This window comes from Motacilla alba, chromosome 17 (genome assembly GCF_015832195.1).
Source record: "Motacilla alba alba isolate MOTALB_02 chromosome 17, Motacilla_alba_V1.0_pri, whole genome shotgun sequence".
NCBI classification, from domain to species: domain Eukaryota; kingdom Metazoa; phylum Chordata; class Aves; order Passeriformes; family Motacillidae; genus Motacilla; species Motacilla alba.
The window spans coordinates 7237912-7261474 of record NC_052032.1 but is presented as its reverse complement, the minus strand read 5'-3'; the positions used below and the strand labels follow the sequence as shown (position 1 = coordinate 7261474).

At 44.9% G+C, this 23563-nt stretch overlaps 1 protein-coding gene across 7 annotated transcripts in view; it reads left to right on the top strand.

Annotated features, from left to right (window-relative positions):
* The window catches only part of AK8 (adenylate kinase 8), a 68471-nt gene extending 47609 nt beyond the window's left edge, over positions 1–20862 (top strand). For all 7 annotated transcript variants that reach the window (XM_038156601.1, XM_038156603.1, XM_038156605.1 and 4 more), the window contains 2 exons: positions 18117–18197; positions 20288–20862. In XM_038156601.1, the coding sequence (XP_038012529.1) occupies positions 18117–18197; positions 20288–20525 (319 nt within the window). In that variant the 3' untranslated portion in view covers positions 20526–20862. The remainder of the gene's footprint in view (positions 1–18116; positions 18198–20287) is intronic.
* The last annotated feature ends 2701 nt before the right edge of the window (positions 20863–23563 follow it).

Genomic DNA, 23563 nt, shown 5'->3' with positions numbered 1-23563 from the left:
GCTCTGCTCAGCACTCCCAGGGGTCACCCAAAGTGCAAAAACTCACCCTCATTCCTTTGTCCACACAAACCCAATGGAAGCAGCTCCAAATCTGGTTCAGATTTGTGGGGTTTAGCCACTGGTGGGGAATCCTTACTCTCCATTCTCCTCCTCCTCAGACTGTGCTCTCTTCCCTCCTCACACTACTCTGAAGAGAAGCTCTTGCTCTTAAATAATCCAATAGATAGAAAATTGGATGATTACAATAAAAAGATTATGTCACTTCTGCTGCACATTCTGCCTGACCTATATTGGTCCCATAAGAGCCTTTCTCTCCTGGGGAGAAGCATTAATATGCATCTTGAGCCAGCAATAACAAAACATCAAATGCAGTTTTAAAATCTTTCTGTGGGCTTTCTCTAGGATGCTGCATTTGCTGTCACAAGCTGATTTTGCTCCAACAAGAATAGGAGGTATATTTGGCTTCAGTTGTGGGAGGCAGGGATTATTTTTAGAAGTTACCTCATCTCATACAAGCTCCTTTTGATGGCTGGAGTTTGTGTGGTGAAATCCTGGATGCAGCAATTAAGGAGTGCTCTGATCTCAGCAAGCTTCCAACGTCTCCAGGAAGAGAAAGAAGAAAAGCTTCTACTTCTAAGTCAGTATTTTTATTTTTACTGTTATTTTTAAGGGCCCAACACCACAAGCACAACCCTTTCATTCCTTTTACTGCTGAAAGGGGGGAGATTTTCCTGCAGTAACTATCTCTCACAAATGAGGAAACATTAGGAAACCTGAAGACTTTCTATCCTGGTTGTCCTTGCTTCGGAACTGTTTCTCTTGGAAGTTCTCACCAACATCAAGGCTGCCTTTCTGAACTCAGCACCAAACTGGAGAGGGAAAATTCTGTAAAAGCAGCAGAGTCTGGGCTAATTTTGATGTTTTTTTGGCGCTGGTAGACAAGACAAAGCAAGCCAGTCATGGCTCAGCCCAATGACAACTTTGTGATACCAATCTCTACAAATCAGCAAAGGTTGCTCAGGGCATTCACCTAAAACATCTTTGGTTTAAGGAATGGAGAGAAACAGCCGAGGAAACCCAAGTGTTGTGATTTAAATGGTAGCCGAGTGTCACCCCCTGCTTTTCCCATCTTCCCTCTGTGCTGCAGTTTTTGTTCACACATTTTGGAGCATCCCCAAGAGTTCCCGGAGCTCTCCTCAGGTCTCTGTTTGCCCTCTGTCCATCTCGTTCCCCTGGCTGACTCTGGGCTGGGATCCAGCAGTGCTGGGGGTGCTGTGGCATTGCCTCAGCTCCTCCTGCAGCTCCTCTCGAGGCTCTCTGAACCCACAGTTCTGCTGGGATGGGTGCCTGGAAAGGCTGTGGCTGCACTCGTGCACCATCGGTGCATTCCATGCTGTGCAATGCTGGCTGGTCTCACAGGGTAAAACATTATGTCAATTCTGACTATTTCCTCATGGTCTAAACCAGCCATTTTCAAAATGTCACCTTAATTAACTCAGCAGTTAACACACAAATAAAAACCATACACATGCAAGGCTGGTGTTGTGGCATTTTTGTAATGAAGATACAGGTTTTGAGAACTGCCTAGAACCAGAAAAACTTATGAAAAATGAGTGAGGGAGGAAAACTTCATATTTAAAGATATGGCAGCATTTAAATTTAATTAACCAGGGCATTTTCTTTGCATTGGTAAGAGGACATGTGTAGATAAAACTGAGGGGAGTTTCTCATGCGTGAGAGCTGTAAATGAAGACATTTAGTGGCTGAGGAAGCACGAGGGGAAAGGAGGGCTGGCCAGTCTTGTCCAGCATCTCCCATCATGATTACTTCAGTAGTGTGGTGGCTGAATTTGGCTGAATATTCTTGTGAATAAAGGCAGTAAGGCCACCCTTGCATCTTGCACGGGTTAAAACTGAGTTTATGAACTCCACCATCACTGGAATTCAGAATTTCTGAGGTAAGAACAGGGGCAGGATTGTGCCAGATGTGCTCTGATTTAGTGATCTTGCTGGATCTGGGACTAATCCCAGAGTAAGGCTTTACTCAGAGCTTGTGTGGCAAAATTGGCCCATGCAGGAAACCCTCAGCAGAACAGGAATTGTGCTGCTTTTGCATGGATTCTCCAGGCTGAAGGTCTGGGAAGACAAGTGCATCAGTTTATAGCAAATATAATACAGTGTTGGTGATTCAAACTGACAAAGAATATTGCATATTGAATGGAGACTGGTTTGTCATTACCACCAGGATTAGAAAGTGTAGTCTTCATCAAAACATCAGTGGATTTACTGCTGTTTGCCTTGCAACAAGATATTTGCTCAGAATTTTCTAGTGAGTGAATTTAGTAAGTGCAGGGCAACTTAAGAGAGGGGAACTGAATCCAGTTTATTCTGCAGGGAAGGTGTGGGAATGATCCCTGCTGTCTGACAGAGGCACTGGATCCAGTTCTATGGGCTGGGATCACCTGCAGTCACATAAATGTATTAATCACTATCACTTAAACTGGCCTCCTTTGGCTCAGGTGTAAGAGGTGACCCAGGGCTTTTTTGCTTTGCAAGGATCATATTTTCTGTCCCTAAACCCATTATGCTTGCAAAATTCCATATTACAGAATGCTGTCCTTTGAAATACACTTTGTGAAAGATTTTTATCTATTCCACGGAGGCTTTTAAACATTTCCCTTTCTGTATCTCTTAGCTCAGTAGGGCACTGCCATGCTTTGATTAAAACAATTCTTTAAAAATTGTGGTCTGTCATTCTTTTGACATAATGCTGATTAATATCCCACTGATATTCACTGAGTGAGCAATCCTGTTCTGTTGAGAGACTGACCAAAGGTCAGGGAAGAGAAGGTTAAAAGAGTAATGGTTTCATTTAACCTTCTGGTAAAGGCTGCTACTTCTGTGAACATAATTTTAGCTGATTTTCAGGACAAGTCTGTAGAAAAGGTTCCTCCTCACATACTTGCAGTGAAATCAAAGGATTCATATTGCCCATGAATGTGCCCCAAAGTTAAACAGATACAAAATAAAGGAATAATGTGGTTTTTCAACCCCTTGAGTCCTGTGCACTCTTCAGTTTGACTTTTTTTTTTTTTTTTAAACACTTTGCAGCAAGACACTGAATGTCAAAGCTAGGTGGTGGGGTGTGGAGAACCATATTTCTGTAAAGTGTTCTTTCTCCTTTTGAAAGTCCAGTTTTCCCACAGAACTCAGTGTCCAGCTGCATATTTCTAACCTCCATGGATGCACAGGTTTAACTGGCACAGGAACAAATCCTGAGCTTTTATTCCACCAGCCAAAATAGAATTTACATTTGGAAACTTGCTGCCTTTTTTTTTTTTTTTTGTTAGAAATATTACTGCCAGTCCATTACACTGAATCCAGATTTTTTATTAACTTTCTGTGAATAAATTGCTGGCATTCATTTTACTTTGTGATTAGTAAAGAATTCAGTGTACTCCAGTTTTGTAATTAGAATCACAGAATCCTGAACGTTGGAAAAAACCTTTAAAATCATCAAGTCCAGCCTTCCAGCCCGTACCACCATGGTGTTCACCACTAAAGCACGTCCCCAAGTGCCACATCCACACGTTTTGGAGCACTTTGAGCCCTTCCCTGGGCAGTCTGTTCCAATGCCTGACCACCTTTTCCATGAAGAATTTTTTTTCCTGCTGTCTAAACTTCCTTTGGCTCAACTTGAGACCATTTCCTCTGGTTCTTACAGCCAGTAGGTGTTGCTCAGAAAAATCTTGTGATCAAACACAGCCAACCCAGTGGTGGCAGGAGAAATGACTGGACATAATGACCTGGGAAGCAGAGGAATGAATTCAGTTCTTAAGGTCTTCTCTGTGGCTGCACATTTGCATCTCAAACCTGAGAGTTTTGATCAGCACAGCTTCCCAGCTGCCACGTCTGCAAAAGCTTGAGAGGAGCTTCCTTGGATTTATTAAGCATCACCTTGTTTCACTGCTAAGGGTGGGAGAGCTCCAGCATCAGGCTGGATATTTGGGTTTCGTTCTTGTCTTGTAGGATTTCTTTTCTCCTGCGGTTCCTAAGTTTCTCCTGGTGGTGTCTTCCTTCCCCCCATCCCTACCTGACCCTGCTCTGGATCTCGACTGTTGTTTTACCTTGTTGATGGTTTGTCTATATTTGCTTTAACCAGATGCCCCTCTTTGCATGCAGCACTGGGACTCATCCCCTCTCTCCTATCAACAATAATTAGCCTTGTAAGACTAATGGAAGAAATCGTGTCTAATTACCCTGTTGAAGGCCCAATTATGTTATTAACATTTGTGGGCTATAAGCTAATGATGAGGAGAGCCTCTCATTTGCATAGCATTAAGTTAATTGAGCTGGAAGCTATGGGGTGGATAGCAGTGATGAGAGCAGGATTCTGTTACAGAATGGATAATGATGACCAGAGCAGGACGATTCACCTGACAGGTTTATTAATTAACAGCTATCTGATTACCTCAAAGAAATGGCAAGTGGCAGTGCTTCTGAAGGAAGCTGCAGTATTTTTTTTAATGAAAGGTGCTCTATCACTGTGGATGTTCTGGGGTGATTTATGGTAATGGCAGTGTAAGCTCTTTCCTGGAAGCCAACACAAAAAGCTGTTCTGGTTTCCTCCCTGCCCTTAAAAAATTCTGCAAAGGGCTGATGTTTGTGAATATTCCTCATTCTTACAAGGTGCACAGAGTCTGTGTGCTGCTGAGTTTGTGTGGTTGTCTGAACTGTGCATTTGGAAAATTCTTAATTGTTGGGTAACCCGGAAGCTTTGCCCTTGGAAGAACCAGAGGATTTGGTTTTGTAAAAGGTGTTTTTCATTATGGTGTTAGGCGGGATTCTGTGTATATTAGTGGGGAAATAATATAAACATTCAGCTTTTCACATTTTCCTGGTATGTGCAAGCTGCAAGTGGAGGTGAGTGCCCTTTCCTTCAGTTGATTTCTGGGTACAAACAGTTAGGCATAGTGGGTGGTCCTTCTAGGTAACAGGAGTCTTCATTTTAAACAGTTCTGAGAAGAAAACTCCATCTTTTTCTTTTTTGTTAAGTGTCAGATTCTGTCTGATTAATTCCAAACACATTGTAATTCACAACAGGTTCAGACAGAGTCTTGTTTGAACTAGAGTATCTTTGGGGGGAGAAATCACTCTGTTTAAAAGTTGCCTGTGCAATCAATCCAAGAGTGAATAACTTCCTGTGCAGTTACTCATTATTAGAATCCCACACCTCAGTCATAAATGTATCTGAATGTCAAATATAGTTTCCAGTCAGCAGATCTTTTATATTTTCTTCATCTACTCTGAAGAGCCCATTATTAAATCCCACGAGCTCCAGACCTTACCTAGTGACTGAAATCCTCAGCTCATCCTCAAAATACCTCTGACCAGACACATCTCAGGAAAAAAGAGAACACTACAGATTTTAACCTTTCAGATAATGACTTTTGATCCATCTAAGTGGCCTGGTGATTAGTGTGTCAATAGTAATAGACTTGTGAAGAGCAGAGACTTACAGATAAATTGTATTCGCTGTTATTTTCATAGAATCATAAAATATCCTGAGCTGGAAGGGACCCACAAGGGTCAGGGAGCCCAACTCCTGACCCTGCACAGACACCCCAACAATCCCACCATGTCCCTGCTGTCCAAATTCTCCTGGACCTCTGGGGCTGTGCCATTCCCTGGGGAGCCTGGTCAGTGCCCCACCACCCTCTGGTGGGGCAGAACCTTTTCCTGATTCCCACTGAACCTCCCCTGGCACAGCTCCAGCCCTTCCCAAGGATTTATATGCAAGAAGTTTCCCTGTATTCTGCATCTGGCATTTGTTGGGCACCAAGGAGCTGAGAACATTGATCTGATACTGGTAGAGAGGCCAGAATTCCAGTTTAATTGCTGCATAGAGACATTGACAAATCACCACAGGCACTGCTGGTCAACAGGAGAAGAAAAATGAAAAATCAGAGATGGAGGAAGTAATCAGGGGGAACAGCTCCTGATCTGAGCTGTTCAGTAGTCCTGCTCAGAGCTGCCAGGAAGAGCAGATTCCAGGGGATTGAGGGTTGATTATTCCATGTAGCTGAGCTGTCGTGGTCACCTGTGTGATGTGGAGCAAGCCAGAAGCATTTGTGTGACATTTCCTCCATCTCCTTCCAGCCTGGGATGGTTCAGAGCCTGTGGTTGTGTGGAAATCACTGGGAGAGGTTGTTCAGGACAGGCAGCACAATGAATAAAAGCCTTTAATGGAATTTAAACCCTCCATCCTCCTTGTCCTCATTAGCTTCCTGTAATCACCAGCCCACCCAGTCAGTGTGGATAGAAATATCTTTACCATATAAATTAGATTTTCTGCAAGGTGTTCTGTGGTTCACCACAGTGCCTGCCTGTGTGGAATAGACAAACACAGATCTGATAGAGCAGGAATTATGTATTTAATTCAGAGTTCTGTATGGAGTGCTCATAAAAGCTTGATCATGATAGAGGGGCCAATAAACATTTGGGGACATAAATATTTCTGTAGGAAATGGCTTTGTGAAGCATTTAGTTGTTGAGTAATAAGAACAACAGAGAAAATCAGAGAAACAGCAGCCTCTAGGTACTGATCTGATGGGTTATATATGTTGCAATGATAATCATGGTGAGGGAGAATTTTTATGGGACCAGTAGCAACAAATACATCGAGTCCTGCCAATTTACTAATGAATTCATTTTTCTTGTGCTTGCCCCACTTGCTATCCCTGCTGTTCAGAATTCAGCTTTAAACCTGAAAAGCAGTGGATGGCACCTCGGGGTGCTGAGCTGCTCCTCTGAGTTTGTGTGAGCTGAGTGTTTGAGACTCGGGCCATTTCTGGAACATCCATTACTTGTGCATTTAGGCAGCAGTCCAGCCAGACAACACAGGGACATATATTTTAGGAAAGCACACATCAAAAAGTGTTTTAAATGGCCAAATTGTAGGACAAAACATCCTGGCAACACAGCTGGTGCTCTGTCAGTCTGTGGGCTAGAAAATAAGAAGAGAACCTGTAAGAAAAATAAAAGCAAGCTAGGAATAGCTAATCAGGTTAGAAAGGATGTTTTGGCTGCAAGGATCTTTAGGGCTGCAGAGAAAAATTGAATAAGATTAAAAAAATGTTTGTCCATCCTGTCTGACAGATGTGGGGGAAGATGGAATCATTTGTTACTTCTCTGTTTTTCCTCTGAAAACAGCAGCAGCAATGAGCTGGCAGGCACAGTGAAATGCAGTTAGCAAAAGTAATGGGAGTTGAAAGTTTGACCTTTTGTGATGGAAATTTGGTATGAAAAAAGGGTCTTTTGATAATTTCTCCATCCAATCAGATATGGGAGATGTCTTGATCCTGTTTCCTTATTTGCATGCTGACTGATCTCATTTGAAAACCCAATCATTCAGAAATATTGGGACATCAACAGAAATGTTACAAACAAGAAGTTGTTTTATCTGAAAGGTCTGCAGGATGTCATCTCTTGTTTTTCACTCCAGTGGCCTGATCTCTTCTTCATGATTCCATGTTTTTATTGGCAGGATAAGTTGAACATATTGAAATGCAAATAGCCCTTTCCACATTGAACTGAAATATAGGAGTTTTTTCTGTATGATTGATTGTATCCAGGGCACTTCAAAAGACACAAAGAAAATACTTTCTGCAGTGCCTCTGATTCCTTGACATTGCCAAGTTCTGACGTTTGCTGTTAGCAATCATTGGCACAGAGTGATTCCTGAGCCTGCTCTCACCTCTGCTTTTCTCCCATGTAATGCCCACAGTGCTGCTGGCTGTTCCTGGGACAGAGTCTGAGCTCAGTTTGCACAAACACTTTTATTGTTAACCAACACCCTGTGCTGCTGTCCCAGGTGCTGAATGGCAGACACGCGATTGAACGGATTTCACCAAGTTGCAGATGTATTTAATCCTACAATGGGGACTTCAAAGCCCCTCAAGATCACATCTAGTGTGTAGAACTGTCCCCATGATTATCTGGAAAGTCAGATTTCACAGCCGAGGCACTGCCCACTTAGGTGAGTTTAGGATCAACTTTATCTCCCAGACAATTTAACCTTTCCACTTTCTAGAGCAGGCAATCCAATTTCCATTTTACTCAGCCTCCCAGTGGGTTGATGACAAGTTTTCCTGCTGTGTGACTGGTGTCATTATCCCTTATTTTGGAGCCTACCTGTTAAACTAAGCCAAAGTTTTGCATCACTTAACCCAGAAACTGGGGACAAACTATCAATAGATGGTAGTTCTGAAGAAAAGGAATTATTTGAGATTTTCTAATTATTATTTGCATGTTTTTTAACATCAGTGTCAAGCTAGATGAGAAATCTTTTTCCTTTAGTACCCCAATTTTTTTTCCCAGCCAGACTGCCCCGAGCTAATCTGAGTGCTGCCCTGGGAAATGGGATGTGCAGCTCCTTCTTTCTGGGGCCACTTAGTAACTATTGTCAGAATGTAAGTCTCTTGCTGAACACCTGCTTGCAAAGACATCCTGATTTCTGGTGGAGGGCTCTCCATAGGGATTGCTTTCCAAACCCAAATCCTGGAGGGAACAGGTGCAGGGAAAGGGATGAAGCAGATTATAAACTTTACATAATATCTTATGTTGGAAGTTGCTAGCTGGTGTTTGTACAACACTTTGGAATGGAAAGCTCCAAATTAGACAGATCAGGATTTACCACAGAGTCCCTGGGGTGGGTGACAAAACACCTTGCCAGGGGCACATGGAGGCCTGTAGTCTTCATCACTGAGTTAAAGAAATCCAGTGTTCCCCCAGCTTGTTGTTTACTTAATAGATTCCAGGGTCTAACCACAAAATAGTGCCTGTGTGAGATGTTTATCTGATGGTACCTAATTTCTGCAGCAACACCTCTGGATATGGGCTGGGAATTTCTCTGCTGGAGGAACGTGCCTGTTTTGACTGAGGAGTAACTTGACTGATCGGCCCCTTCAAATCCAGGGAATCTGTTTCATCAGACCCCGTGGCCTGTCAGCTGTGGGGCAGCACTTTGTGAAACAGCAGGAATGGCAAATTCCCCCATTCCTTGTGCAGCAAACTGGAGCCGTTGGGATGAGTAGCTCCCACGACTCAGCAGCTCTCGGAATTAGACACCGAGCGTTCTCCCGGATGGGAAATCAACCCCCTTCATCTCTCGTGTGTTTTAGAATATCAAACCAGCTAAGTTTAAACACGATGCGTTATTCTTGATAACCACAGCAATCTAGCCCTTCCTTGCTGGATTTTTTTAATGCACTTTCCTCTCCACCTTCCTCGTTCGCTCCTCAGTGTTAGAAAAACAAAAAGCAGCTCAGCGCACCAATATTTTCTCCACGGTGAAGTCAGCATAGAATATTAGTGTCCAAAAAGTTGTAAAACAAAAGACTATCATATGTTGGACCTTTTAATCATGTAATTGCTGAGCGACATTTAACTCTGAGGCTTTAAGTTACTCCTTTTCAGCCAGCCTTCTCCTCGTGCCCCTCTCGTCCCTCCCTCCTCCCAGAGCAACCTGCTTTTGCAGAGTGGTGCTTTAACTACACTGAAGTTTGGCTGGGCTTCTACATATTACAGCAGCAACACGAAAGCAAACAATTGAAGTATTTGAGAACAATGAAATATGTATGGCTATCTGTGACAGCCCTATAAAGCAGAGCAATTAGCCGCGTAATCCGAGAAAGCCAAAGCGCCCGGCAGCCCACGGTTCCCTATTAGTTAAATGCTTTTTGTACGTCCTCATCCCATCAAATCAACTAACACTTCCTTTAATTGGTTCATGAATTATACAGCTCGGCTGCATTATAATTTAATCACCAGTAAACATTCCTGGGGCCTGCTGTAAAGTGTATAGCGCTCATTAATTCCTTAATTTCAGCAGATGGAAGGGGAGATCGGATGAACGGTGGCAGTACAGAGCGCCTTGGGCAATGGAAGAAGGAAAAAAAGGTGGGGGGCCGTTTAGATTTTTTAAGGGCTGTCAGAAACTCAATCTGTGAGCTGTCAGCAGCCTGGACCCGCTCCCCCCCCCCCGCCTCCTCCTGCCTTCACCCCACCTACCGCTGCAAGTGACTGACGGATTCATATGGAGCCTTGTCAAGCCGTCTTTAAACATCAAGCCAGCGGGTAAACCAAGCCCAATGTAAATTAATTCTTGTCTTACGGGCCCCCCTTTCTCTGTCCCCATGAATATTTCATGGCGGGCAGCATAAATATTAATTCTAATAGCTCTGCACAGTGGTTATTATTTCTGTTTTATGACAAATATTCATAAAATATTCAGGACCCTTTTTTAGAACATTTACACACTTGATTGTGAAATTTTCCAGCTTCCTGGGGACACAGTAAACATATTGGGGTTCTCTTGATGGACTTTTTTCTCTCTTAATTAATACTACGCCACATTAATATTTAATCAGATTTAGTTTTCCTTTCCCCACAAGTGAACCCTATTACATTTGAGGATTTATTTGACAGTATTTAAACAGGGAATTTTTATTCCCTATTATGAAATTGGTTTCCTTTGACACATATATAAAATGACACATTATGATCCATTCTTTTATTCCCTCCCCTTGCCCCCAAATCATACACTTTCTCGGTGTCAGTTCTTTTATTTATTTTTACATACCCAATGTCTTACTAACGACAAAAGTTAGTGTTTAAACGTTGGGGGTGGGGGTTAAACATCATTTAGTCTAAATTTGATTCCAGTTATTTAATAAGGAAGAAGAGTATAGCTTTTACCCTTGTTAGGAGCAGGAGGTGCTGGTGCCAAGCTGCAGACAGGTAGCAGAGGCATCAGCCCTGAGATGAGTTTGCTGGTGCTTAACCCCAGAGTTGTTGCTCTGCTCCAGATTTGCTTTGCAGAATCTAATTATTGCAGGGTTGCAGGGATCTGAGGAAACACGCCTGCGTTTGGGGGAGAGGGTTCAGGTTCCTGACCTCGGGCCTCTGGGGCTGCAGAGGCTGTGGATTACCTGAGAAGGGGTTTGATTAACCTCGTGCATGGCAGAAATGGTGCCAGCCACACTTCTCTAAAGCACTGCTGGCTGCCATCTTATTCTGTGATTCATAAAGCACCGCTGGAATGAACTCCAGGGGGAATGCAAAGATGCTGGAATAACAGCTGAGAGTAAGGAGGAGGCAAAGAATGGAAATGAGGAGAGAAATGTAAAGCAGGTTTGAATGCAGGTATTAATGCATCCAAGCCACTGATTGCACACAGAAAGAGTTAATGTTGCCTCCTCCAAAGGAGCTTTAAAAATGCATTGAAGCCACTCCTATGAGCACATTTGCTCTCTCTGAGTGCCTCTCACTCTGCTCTGAAATGTTTGCACAGCCCCAAGTCCTGCAGACCATGGAAAGGCTCTGGCTGCCCAAAGGCCTGGGGTTCCTGCTGCTGTGAATCCATGGAGCTGCTTCCCTTTATCCCAGCTCCAGACCCAGTCCACTGCTGTGTCAGACAGGCAGCAGTGCCTGTTCCCCCTGTGAGAGCTGCTGTGGCACCTGCTGAGCCACCAGGCTGCTGGGGTGGGACACAGGAGGGACCCTGTCCCCTCAGCTCTCTGGGCTGGTGGAGCCCAGCTCATCCAGCTGGGGGTGGAAAGCATCTCCAGAGTCATAACAGTGCTCTGCTGGTGAGGGGAAGGAACATCTGCAGCCACAAAGGGTGTTGTTCATCTCAGTCCCCTGGCCAGCAGCCATGTCCTGGGAATAGTGCCCCACTGAGCTGCCTTTTGTAGTTATTTGACAGAAATGCATCCATTTGAAAAGATCCAGGGTCTGGAAATAGCTTGTCATGCCATGAAGCATTGTAAGAGCTCAAGGAGCAAAACCCTTGTGCTGATGAACCTGTGTTTTGGTGTTTCTGCAGTGTATTTTCCCTTATGGTTGAAACCAAGAGGGTGAAATTACTTCCTGAAATAGAATCAAGCATCTTTCATCAGAAGATATCCCAGAGTTTGAAAGAAATCAGTGAATAAAACCTCCCAACAGCTCCTTCCATAAATAAGAGATAAGGATCATTTTATCCATTGCAGAGACATGCAGGAGGAGTATTTAGGGTAGGGAATAAACTGGGATTCATGTAGAGTCAGGGGTGCAGCCTCAGCAGAGCCCTTTGTAGTCTGGTTACCCATGGGCAAAACACCTGGTGAGAGCTGCACTGAACCCTGAGCAAGCCTTGGGAGAAGGTAGATGGGATCTGTGTGACCAGTTTTCATTTTTAAGAGGGGGATTGGGGATGCAGAATGTAATCGTGGAAATACAAAATGCTTGGCATCCTGTGTCTGGGCCCTGGTGCTTGAGGAGAGGCTTAGGCAGGGTTTCAGGTTCAAGATGTGTTTTTGCCATAGGGCAGGGGATGTTCTTTAGGGGAATTGGTTGATCCAAGTCAGTATTTCTGGCTGGAAAGTCAGCAAAGCTAAAATGGTCAGGGTTTTATCTGCAATTACTTGGATTCAAATCTGAACCCCCTCGTACCTGTCAAGTCAGACCACTAACTTGATTTGTCATATTGTTGTGATCACTCGGTGGTGCTACACAAGGAAAAGACCTTTTTGCAATGCTGATAATTTTTGTATCCTGACCAGAGCTGCCATCCAGCTCCTTTCTGCTTGTAAAATCCAGAAGTTTATACGGTTTTGTGCACTTTTTGAAACTTTTAAAAGCTAATAACGTGGTCAGTTTTAACAACCAGAGTCTTTGAGTTTACCCAGATTCAGGACAGTTTTTAGAGATGGTTTTGTCCCTCTGCCATCAGTCCACGATGCCCCCAAGGCTTTTCCATGCATTTGTGAGAACTCTGGGATTTCCTTCCCCACCTGCTTTGGCTGCTTTGTGAACCAAAGGGAGGAGTTTGTGTTTGTGCCAGGGATCACAGGAGGATTGTACCTGTGGTGGCCTTCTAGAACCTTCTGCATCCTCACATTCAGCTCTTTCTCAGCTTTGTATTTCAATTGCAGAACTTGCAGCCTTTGCATTGCCAGAACATCCTCCAGGAGAGCTGTTTCCATGGGGAATTGTGCCACAGCATCAGGAGCACTGTGGATATCTCCATGTGGACTAAGATGTTCTGTGCCTCATGAAAGGCACAATTATTTGTAGCCTTGAGTTTGATGTTTTCTATTTGTCTGCCTGGAAAAGGAGAGAACTTTTTGTCTCTTCCTCTCTCTTTCTTTCACTCTCTCCTTCCTGTTCTTTTTGCTCTGATTTAGCTGAGGGTCTGTCAAAGTTCTGCCAGCAAAGTTTGCTGTAACTTTGACATCACACAGGCATCTGATCTTCACTTTTTTGCTTTCTTTCTTTTTTTTTTTTTTTTTTTTTTAAGCAGGCTGATGTGGTACGTTGTAAACTGCCAGGAGCACTTGCTAATTTAGTACTTAATGACAGTCACAGAGAGTGTTTTTCTTGCCCCTGGAGAGGTTTTAGACACAGCTGGGGTAGATTTGCCACTATCAATTATGCACAATTTTAAACAAGAATTGGCCAGCAGGGGCCTGTTTTTTTTTGCAGAGTGCAGAGCATGAAGAATGGGAATATGGCAGCTGGTACCTGCCTGCGACAGAGAAGATATATAGGAGTCAAGGAAATAAGGGAAAGATTAATAACTTACTAATTTTAAAGTTGCAGCTTCAACTCAAAAGTTTAAAAGCTGCATTAAAAGTGGCCCAGTATTGGCTGGTGGTGTATTTTTGTTTTAATTCAAGCATCCTGACTTTGCTGCAGAGCTTGGCCTGGCCCTGGTACAGCCACAAGCAAGTCAGTAGTCTCTGTTTTTAAAAGCCAGGAAGGGATCAGGATCCTGTCTCAGGCATCCTTTTTTCGTCTTTACATCCTTAAATGAAACCAAGGTATGGATTTGATTTCATGGCGTGATCTGATTTCACAGACAGGTGTTCTATAAAAACTTGGCTTTGGGTTCCACTCCCCCCGTGTCACAATGGGAAATGGAATGAGAGGGAGGATGAGAATCTGACCTAAGGAAATAGCTCAGGTCTAGAACAGCCAACATGTGGATCCATCTAGGTCAGCCTCATGAAGCAGCTGTGCTTAAATGCCAGGACCTGGCTGCCAGGCAGAGCCTCAGCTCTCTGGAGATGTGAAGGCAGCTGGCAGGGCAGGGCAGCCATCCTGGAAAGGGACTGTCCTTAGCAGGAGCATTCCTTATTCCCTAGCACGGCATTCCAGGATTCAGGCACACCTGCTTCTCTTACAGCAACGCTCAAAATGTTTCCCTTCCAGGTGTTGGAAGCCAGTGTGGTTTTATCCAGAAAACAGGAAAACCACCACCAAATAAATTCTTGTGAGGACAGCACTGAGCAACTGAGCCAGTTGTTAATAACTTGGATTAAGTGGGTTGGTTGCCATCTGGAACAAATGCAGCTCAGGATTAGCTGAATGCTGCTGTGTAGGTCACAAATCCTTCACTTATGGCGTGGTTGGGACACATTTCTCCAAAAATCCTGTCTCACAATCCATGTGAAATGACACCCCTGCCACCCCTGCTCTTCCCTCTCCTCCCCCATTTGCCAGGGGAAGCATCAGGGTGGCCTGGTGACCTCCAGGCTCTGAGATGACACTCTCTGAATAGCCAGAAGCTAGAAGTGGCTGGAATACTCTTCTGGAATGCCAGATGGCTGCTAGGAAAACAGAGTTACATTCCAGCTGCTAGGGCTGGAATACATTTCATCACCATCCAAAGGCAGCAAGTTCTCATTTGACTGGGTACACAGTGAAGGTGTCATCATCATTATTAATTTGTTGGAATTTAATCTCTCTAATGTATCTGGAAGCTGCACTAGATTAGATAAATGATGTCAAGTACAGTGAGGAAGAGGCAGGATTCTGACACACGGATTTTTTTGTGCCTTTTAACATTTGTGTTCACAGTTTTATCATCTATAAAAGCTGACAGGACTGGACCTTTTCCCACCTATCCCTCTCCTGGGAGATGGAACAAAGGAGAGAGGACAGAGCTGTGCTTAGGAATCTCTGGTTTCACTCAGCGGGAGTCAGGGGGACATTTATCCTCAGAGACCTCAGAGGCTGCACCAAGCTTCCCCCACAGTCTCCGAGTGGATGCCAGCGGTTTTCGGTTGCCCACAGGTGGATTGTGACCCTGTGGCACAGCAGGGAGGATTCCTGGTGCCCCTGTGGCCAGCCCTCCCCTCCCCTTGCTGCTGAGTGACACCGCTCCCCTCCTGCGGCTGGGTGGCAGGGGAGCTGTGCCGGATGCTAATCCAGCAGGGTAATGTCGTGTCCTTTGATATGAGGCTGTGTTTCCTCTCCTCCCTGTCTACCAATTCTGATGACATCTGTTTCATATTTCCCCTTGATAGGAGTTGTGACATTACAACATACAGAGCCTGGCTGATTCCTAAAGTGAGCTTTACAGAGGATGCATTTGTGTGAGGAAACCACGCCTGCTGTGTGGAAGGGGCCAAGCTCTGCTTGGAGAGGAATCCAGCCCTTGCAGGGAGTTGTTCCAGTTGCTGCTGGATCAAGGTCATGGGTGCAGCCCTCTGTGTTACAAAGATTTCCAAAAGAAATCCATCAGATGTGTTACCTGGGCAGTTGGAGGGTCAGCTTTACTACGTGAGCAGAGTCACAGGAGCCTGAGCAAGGGACAGAGGCCAAATGTTGCTCACAAGCACCTTGAGGAGCTGCAGGAGATGTATCAGATAGCCAAGGCTAACACTTCCCAGCCTGCAGCCGTGTAAATAGGCTTTACTCCTGTGAGTAAACCTCCTGGGGCTGCCTAATAGACTGTGTGGGGTGTGTGTCTCCTTCCAAATGGTAATAAAGCTTTCTAATTGGAAGTACTTTAAGTCTAGACTGTAGTTCTGTCACTTGTTTTCCCCTTCATCTTTTTTTTTTCCTGCTTCTGAACGATTTTAAACTGACAGCCCTGGGGAGTGTTGTTTTCTCTCATCCGTGGGAGATGTGTGGAGTGGCAGGGTGAGGCATCCCACCTTCCATTGGAAGGACCCTTGGATTGGGAGCTGGTGCTGCTGCACAGTGAATTCTGCGTGTGCTGTTACACAATGCACGTGGGGGAAAAGAAATTCCACATTAGCAGGGATGTCTGCACCCTCCCACATCTCCCCCTCCACTCCTCTTTCATGGTGACACCAGACTGGATAATAAGCAGCATCTTGTTTGGAAAAGAAGGGAGTCTCAGACAAGGCTTTCAGAGTTCATTTTGTTGGCAGCTTTTTAAGTGGAGTTTTTTAGGCTCTTCTGTTTCAAATACCATAATACTTTTTGTGTTCCTAACTATGAATTACGACAAGCTTTCTTGATATGCCAGGTGATAATCCTTCAGTGGGTTTCTTTGGCTCAGGATATAATAGGAAGCCGTATCAATTATCATGACTGGATAAATGTTGTTCCTCTCTACTAGAATATTCATCTTGAGACATATCATCAGATGTTACCTGTTCTGACAATCACGTTTTTGTGCCATTGTTGGGCAACAGAAACAAAGAAAAACAAAATGTTAAGAGTGTAAGGGATAAAAGAGTGTTGAAACTGTTGTTCTTTTCCTGTCTTTGGAATCTCCAAGATCTTGAATGTTTTATTCCTGGCTGTTATTTTGTTACCACAGTGTGAATAGAAGTCATTATCTGTAAACATTTGAAAAGAGAGATGATTTTCATAACTTTAAATCCTACAAAGGATTCTAGTAATCTGCTATGTGCATGCCAAGGTAAAGCTCAGCCTTTCATCTGGTCTGATCCCACCCAGTCAGTGTAAAATGTTCCTTTGGTGAATGTCTAAACCACGCAGTATCTCCTGTGAGAAGCAGACAAAAATGAAAACAGGAAGCCTGGCCTTGAAGGCAGCAGCAGGAGAAGGTGTGTTGTAAAGAAAGATGTATTTACAGCCTTCAGCTTGTGCTTTGCTGGGAAAAATTACATTCATAGGTTCAAAGGAGCCTTATTTTTTATTTTGTTCTGAGCTAATTGTTAAATGTGATCTTTGTGCAGATCTGCCCCAGTCTCCAGTAGCTGGGGGACAGGGGATTCATGTCTGCTCATGCTCAGCTGTTCGTCGAGAATCTTCTGCTGAGGAGCTTTGGAACACAAATATAAAATTAACAGGAGCACTATAGTGAGCCAAAAAGACAAGGAATCGATGTGGGATGGGCACAGCAGTGTGTGTGCAGTAGTGGGATGTGTCTGGGTGCATGTGGGGCTTGTTGTTTGCTGGTTCTGCATCCTTCATCCGTGTAAAGGCGTTCGTGTCACCTCTGTGAGATGGGTTGGCAAGTCCTGCTCCATCCCCCAGTGTGAAGCTGTTCCTGGTGTGGGACCCACCTGGTGGGGCTGCCCCTCTGAGATGCTGAGCAGCTCTCCCTCAATGGGAATTGCAGATTCTGAGCTTCAAATGAAGCATTCAGCATTAATATTTCCTTTTAGCAGTGCCATCAGCAAGGCCCAGCCGTGCTGAGCTGCTCCCCGTGCCCTGGCAGTGCTGATGGAGGGGACAGGGAATTGTCAGCAGCATCATGGGGCTTGTGCTCTGTCCTACCACTCATCCTGCTCTGAAGGGTGCAGGGCAGCAGAGGGAGAGCAGAGGATTCATTCTGGGGGGAGACAAGGGCAAAAGGAGTGGAAGTGGACTGAAAGAGCAAGAGGAAAATCCCTCATGTGGGCACTGAAGAAATGCATGATTCTGGCACACAAGCTCTTTCTCTGTTCTTGACAGGAACAGCAGAGGTTTTTATTTGCCTTTGGGGTCATTGTGATTCTGTTTGCTGGGTGGGTTGGGAAGTGGATCTGGAGGAGTTCCGAGGGAAGTGCTGGGAGGTGAGCACACTGGGACAGACTGAGAGAGGCTCCAGCTGCAATTCCCCCAGCCTGAGCTGTCAGAGCAGCCAGCACACACGGTCCTGTGCCAGAGAGCTCCTGCCTTGCTGAGCCTGCACACCAAACAACCCACGAGGAGAGGCTGTGCAGAAATCCTGTGCTCACGTTTGTGACTCTGCAGGTTTGGAGGGACTGTCACTGCCACTCTTGCTTTGGTGAGGATTAACTCCCACTCTGAAGGTCACAAGTGCTGTTCTCAGGATGTTAATTCATTTAATTGTGTTCTCCACAGGGTGTTCTTCTTTAATCTCCCCTACGAGTCCATCATGGAGCGCCTGTCCCAGCGGAGGACTGATCCTGTCACTGGGGAGAGGTGAGCACTCCTGCCTCATGTCTAACCTTTTTCTGACTGCCAGGGAGATGAAAGCACCAAATAGGCTTCTTAGCAATCTAAGGAGCACAGGAATGCTCTACTCCTGCTTAGGGATTCCTTAAAAGAAGAGTTAAAACTTTCATGGCTCCTGAAGCACCAGCCCACCTTCCTGCTGCAGCAGCTCCTCAGAGCAGAGCAGGGGGTTTTAAATCCTGGTGCCTGAAATCTACAGCAGCAAATTGCTCAGGTCTAACATTTTAATGGTGACTCAATGGGTTGGGAAAATAATGCTGAGGGAAGATGTCTGAAACCCAGCTTAAATGCAGATGGTTTTCAGACATTCCCATGGGAATTTTGAAGGCTTCCCAGCTGGGGAAAATGGAAAACTTGCTGCATTTTGCTTCCCCAGGCTCCTGTGATGGTCCTGTCTGCTGAGAGGTATTGATGTGTTTCCTGCTCTGTAGAATAAACTTGTTTGAGTCACTGAGTCACTGTAAGGTTGGTTCCTCTCACTGGTGTCACACCCCCTGGTCTCACCAGTGACCTTCAGCTTTCCTGCCTTCTCCACCCTTGATTTCCAGGGAACAAGTCACAAATAAATTTACCTTCCCAAATACCTGCTGGAGTTGGCATGTGTTCACAACTTCACCTGTGGCCTGGTTTTATGATTCCCCACACATAAATTTTAAACCCTTATTTTACTTTTCTAAAGGCTGAGAGCATCCTATTGCATCAAAGACAAATCCTGAACCCTCCAAGATTAAGGCCATAAGGAGTGGATTTGTCCCAAAGTGATGGATGATTATTCAGACATCTCACTCGAGGTGCAGCATTAACTTGTGACAGCAGCAGTGATTTGCTGTAACTGCTCTCTTTGCTTTAGTAATGAGCAACGTGGTTGTGCAGCAGAAAGGAGCAGGCTGAAGCAAATCATTCCCACATCTTTGCATTTCTTATCATTAGGATTAGGCTGTTCAGTATCTGCTCCACTTCACACGCTTCCCTCTCCCACACTCTGGGGTTTATTCCTCACAAATTCTCCGTGAATTGAATTCTTTTAGGTGCTGGGTCTAATCCTTGGCATGTGTAAATCCTGCCCCTCTGGCTGCAGGGCAGGGGGTGGCCTTCAGCTGTGCCCGAAATGATTCCCATGAGGAAGAACTCTGTGTCCACATCGTTGGGTGCAGCTCTGCAGAGACACAGACTCTGCTCACTCCTTGGTTTTGCATCTATCCCAAAATATCAGGAGTATATCCCAAAATATCTCAGATTTCAGGAAATTTGTCTGTACAGGAAGAGGGAAAAGCTGGTTTTGTGTTAGGGCAGAGGAGATATTTAATCAGAGTTAGGATTGCCAATTCTGACAGGGAATTTAAACACTTGATTGCAAAGGAACTTTCAGAGATTGCTGGGAGCCTTTGGCAATGCAGGAACATCGTCAGAATTGCTTTGGTGTCAGCTGAGCTGGGCTGTGGCACTGCTACAGGACTCCGAGGATGAAAATCCTCTTTCCTGCTGAAGTAACTGAGGGAAGCCACAACTGTGAATTGAGGCAAGCCAAATTCTGGCATTTGGAAAATCAAAAATAACCAAAACCTATCTCATGTGAATTAACCTCTTTTTACCTTCTGCTGCTACATAAAGATGTTAGCAATTAAATGCCTGAGAGCCTTGAACACAGTTTAAGTGACAGGTCCCAGCAATGCTGGACACAGGCCTGTGTTTATGTTTAAGGTTAGTTTTTTTAGATGCTTTTTTAAAGACAGGAATCAAAGATTAAAAGTAAAAGATCTGCAAATACTTCTGAACCCAGAGCACCGGGTAATGTGATAGAAATTTCTCCTTGTGTGGAGCAGATGAACACTACCAGTGTCCCCTCCAGAGAAACCCTTGGCCTTTGAGGATCCAGGGTTCTTGAGGGCAGCAGTGACAGATTACCTGCCCTGAAATTCCCAATCTTTGTTTTCAAACCCCAGCCTGAAGCAGAAAGAGGCCAAGGGACTGTGCTAGATAAGAGCATGGAGTACCTGCAGAGGTGGCTCTGTGTCCTCAGGCTGAGCTGAGACTGTGGCATTTCTTCTCCCCTGCAGATACCACAGCACAATCAAACCAGCTCCCACTCCAGAGATCCAGGCCAGGCTCAGGCAGAACCCCAAGGATGAGGAAGAAAATATTGAGAAGCGCCTGAACATCTATTACAGCAATGTCAAGGCCCTGGAGGATTTTTACCAAGATGCCTTTTATGTCAATGCTGACCAAGACCCTTACGTTATCTTTGAGTTCATAGAAAGCTGTATCATTAAGCCCCTTCCATGTAAAAAACATTAGGTGTTTACCATTTAAAGGGATGATTTGTGGAAGAATTGATTTGAAATTTTTCCCTGTAATATTTACAGTCTGGTTGCTGAAGTGGGAGGTGATCAGCAGGGAGGGGGAATTCAGCCAAGCTGTGCTAAATCTGAAGTTCACCAAGGCTGAGTGAAGTACAGCGGGTAAGAAATTGGGCTTTAGGAGAAAGTTTTTTGGCTTTTGTTTCATGATGCAAGATATAAAACACCGTGGCTGGGGAAGTCCTGTGTTTAATTTAAATTTTTTTTTCTGTTTCTGAGTAGTAGTTTTGTCTTCACTATACAAGACCCATGAAGCCAGTTTGGAGTATTAAAGCTGTTAAATGTGTTTGTGTCTTAATTCTCCACCAAAACCACCCAGCCACTCCTTACCTCCCTCTGTCCCTGCAAGCAAACCCTAAAGCAAAGAGAAAAACAAAACTCCCAGCTCTGCAGTGAGCTTCCTCCACAGTGCTCGAGGTTGGGGGCAGAGGTTTTACCTCCCCTGTTAACTCAGGTTGTTTAAAAAGTGCTGACAAACCCTCTGCTGATCCCCATTCTGCTGGGCAGAAAGAGCAGCTGGACAGAATATCCAGAGCCACAGAAAACTGATTGCAGCTCCCATCACTTCCAGAATCCAATCGAGGACATAACGAGCTGCAGGAGCAGGTGGGTCCCTAAATTCTCTTTTCCTGGGGTAACAGCTCCCAGCCTGTGGCTGCTCTGCCTGAGCTGTGCCTGAGCACTTTGGTGTCCAAGGTTTCTCTTTTCTTTCCTTCCCTGGCTGAGTATGGCAGCAATGAAAATTTTTACCTGGAAAATCTCTGCTGAAAGCCTGCTGGCTGGCTCAGACTGAAGGAAGTGCACATCCTTAATGCCTGTGAGAAAGGGGAGTGATCTGTGCTGTGGTCAGAGACCTGGGTTGGATGCCTCTGTTACGTCTCCCTCTGTTTCTCCCCTGTGTGTGTGTGTGTGTGTGAATTCAGGTTCCTCCTGGAATCCTCAGGGAAGGTGCAGGCAGAGAGAACAGGCTTTTGGGTTTAGGTGACTCCTCTGGTCCTGTTGCTGTCCATAGATTTGGGTCTCTGTTGTTGTCTTTGGCTCTGTGTGTCTAAATCTATATGGAGAAATGAAAAATGTACAGGCCAGATTTCCTTCTTGCTCCTGTAGGGTAACTTCAGGTGGAAAGACCCCGGTTATCCAGGTGGCTACAGGGATATTGTGTTATTTTGTGAGAATTTAAAGTCAGAATTTTTAATACTTTTGGGAGGGGAGGGGTGTTGATGCATGGGAGTTGGACTTTTCTAGCCTTGAGGGCAGCTCTGAAAGTATCAGAATAAATATCTTTGAAACCTAAGACAGCCAAATCCAAGCAATCTTAGTCCCTGGTGCCTCTCGAGCTGCGAAATTCCAGCCTGTAGCACCAGGCTGAGGCAGAGGCTGCTCCCAGGCACAGGGGCCAGCCAAAACCCTTGTGTTCAGCTGGGCAAGGACATCTTTAACAGCCCTACCTGTTACAAATGTGCCGGTGGGTGACTGCTGGGGCAGCTGGGTTTTCTGCCATTGCTATGAAGATGTGCTGCAGCATTCATGCATAATTGGGAGCCCTTCTATTAATAATACATGGGAAGCTCATCTTGCTAATATCACCTTCATCTGAGCGTTCCTACTAAATATTTTGATAGATGAAATGGGTAGAGAGTGTATTTAAATACTGTTTGTACTGCAGCTAGGGTACAAAAGGGACAGCGCATCTTTAATTAGACAGGTACATCTGCTTAATTAATTTAGCTGTAAAGCCCTTTTTCCTCTTCATTCTTTCATCTATATGCGGATGCTATATTAGTTCTGCTCCGCTGGTTCCATAGAAACTGAGAAAAAGAGCTCAGTCTCATTGAGATGCACTTGGCATGTCTGGGTAGGAGTCTCAGGTCAGTGGTCAACCCCCAAGGGTTTGCAGCAGGCCTGAAGTGCAGAACGTCAGGGTTAGCAGAACATGCTAATACTCATGTAGAACTCTCCCTCAGAAACAACTAAAACAATTGACATTCATTTAATTACTGTAAACGAAACAGCCCCTGCATGACTTTGCATAGCAAAGCCTGTTAATACCAAAAAGGTTCAGTGGGTGGAAGGAGGAATTAGGCTTTTATAATTGGAATGCAACACTTGAAAACCAATTTGGTAACTAGGCGTGATTTTATTAGCATCTTATTCTGGCAAAACAAATGTTGAGCAATGAGAAAAACAAGGTGAAGAGGAGGTGGTAGGAACACAGCAGGGATCGGATGTTACTGATTGCACAGCTTTGCCCAGGTCTGGAATGGACATCTTCCATCACCCTGCTTCCCAGAGACACTTCGTGGAGAGGGCTGCCTGGAGCTTGTGCTGTAAGTTTTAATAAGTTCTGCTGTTAATTGTGTAGTTTAGCAACAAGGTCTGTTTGTCCAACTGTTCCACAAAGTTTGGTGTCTACCAGCTCTGGACAGCAGATGCTTCAGTGGTGGAAGGGCACTTGAACACCCCCAGGAAGGAGATCCCTCCAGCAGCACCTCTGCAGGGACTCCCTGTAGCTCTCCAAGGATTTCCCTGCTCTCATCTTTCCCTGTGAGGCTTGGATGCTGCTCAGGGAATGGAGTTAACCCCAACCTGCTCTGTGGTGAGGGCTCTGAGGAGCAGGGATGGCTCGTCCTCCTCCTCTCTCCCAAGGAATATTTATTGTCTTTATGTATGCACTGACAATCATATTATTTCCTCTCTAGAAATACACAATAGGATTAAGAGGATGAGGAAACACCAAAGGAAAGGGTGACTGAAGGATGAAGTCCCAGAGCCATAAGTGAATTGAGGTAAAAGGCAGCAATGAGGTCCCTCACCGCCAATCCCAGAGCAGGGGGTGTAATTTGGAGACAGGGGACTGAGTCCTTGTGACCCCAACCTTCCTCCTTAGTTCCAAGAATGGCATCTAGCCCCAAGACACTGAACAGCCCAGAGCTGTTCCACTTACCATCCAACTTGGATTAGCCAAGGGGGATGATT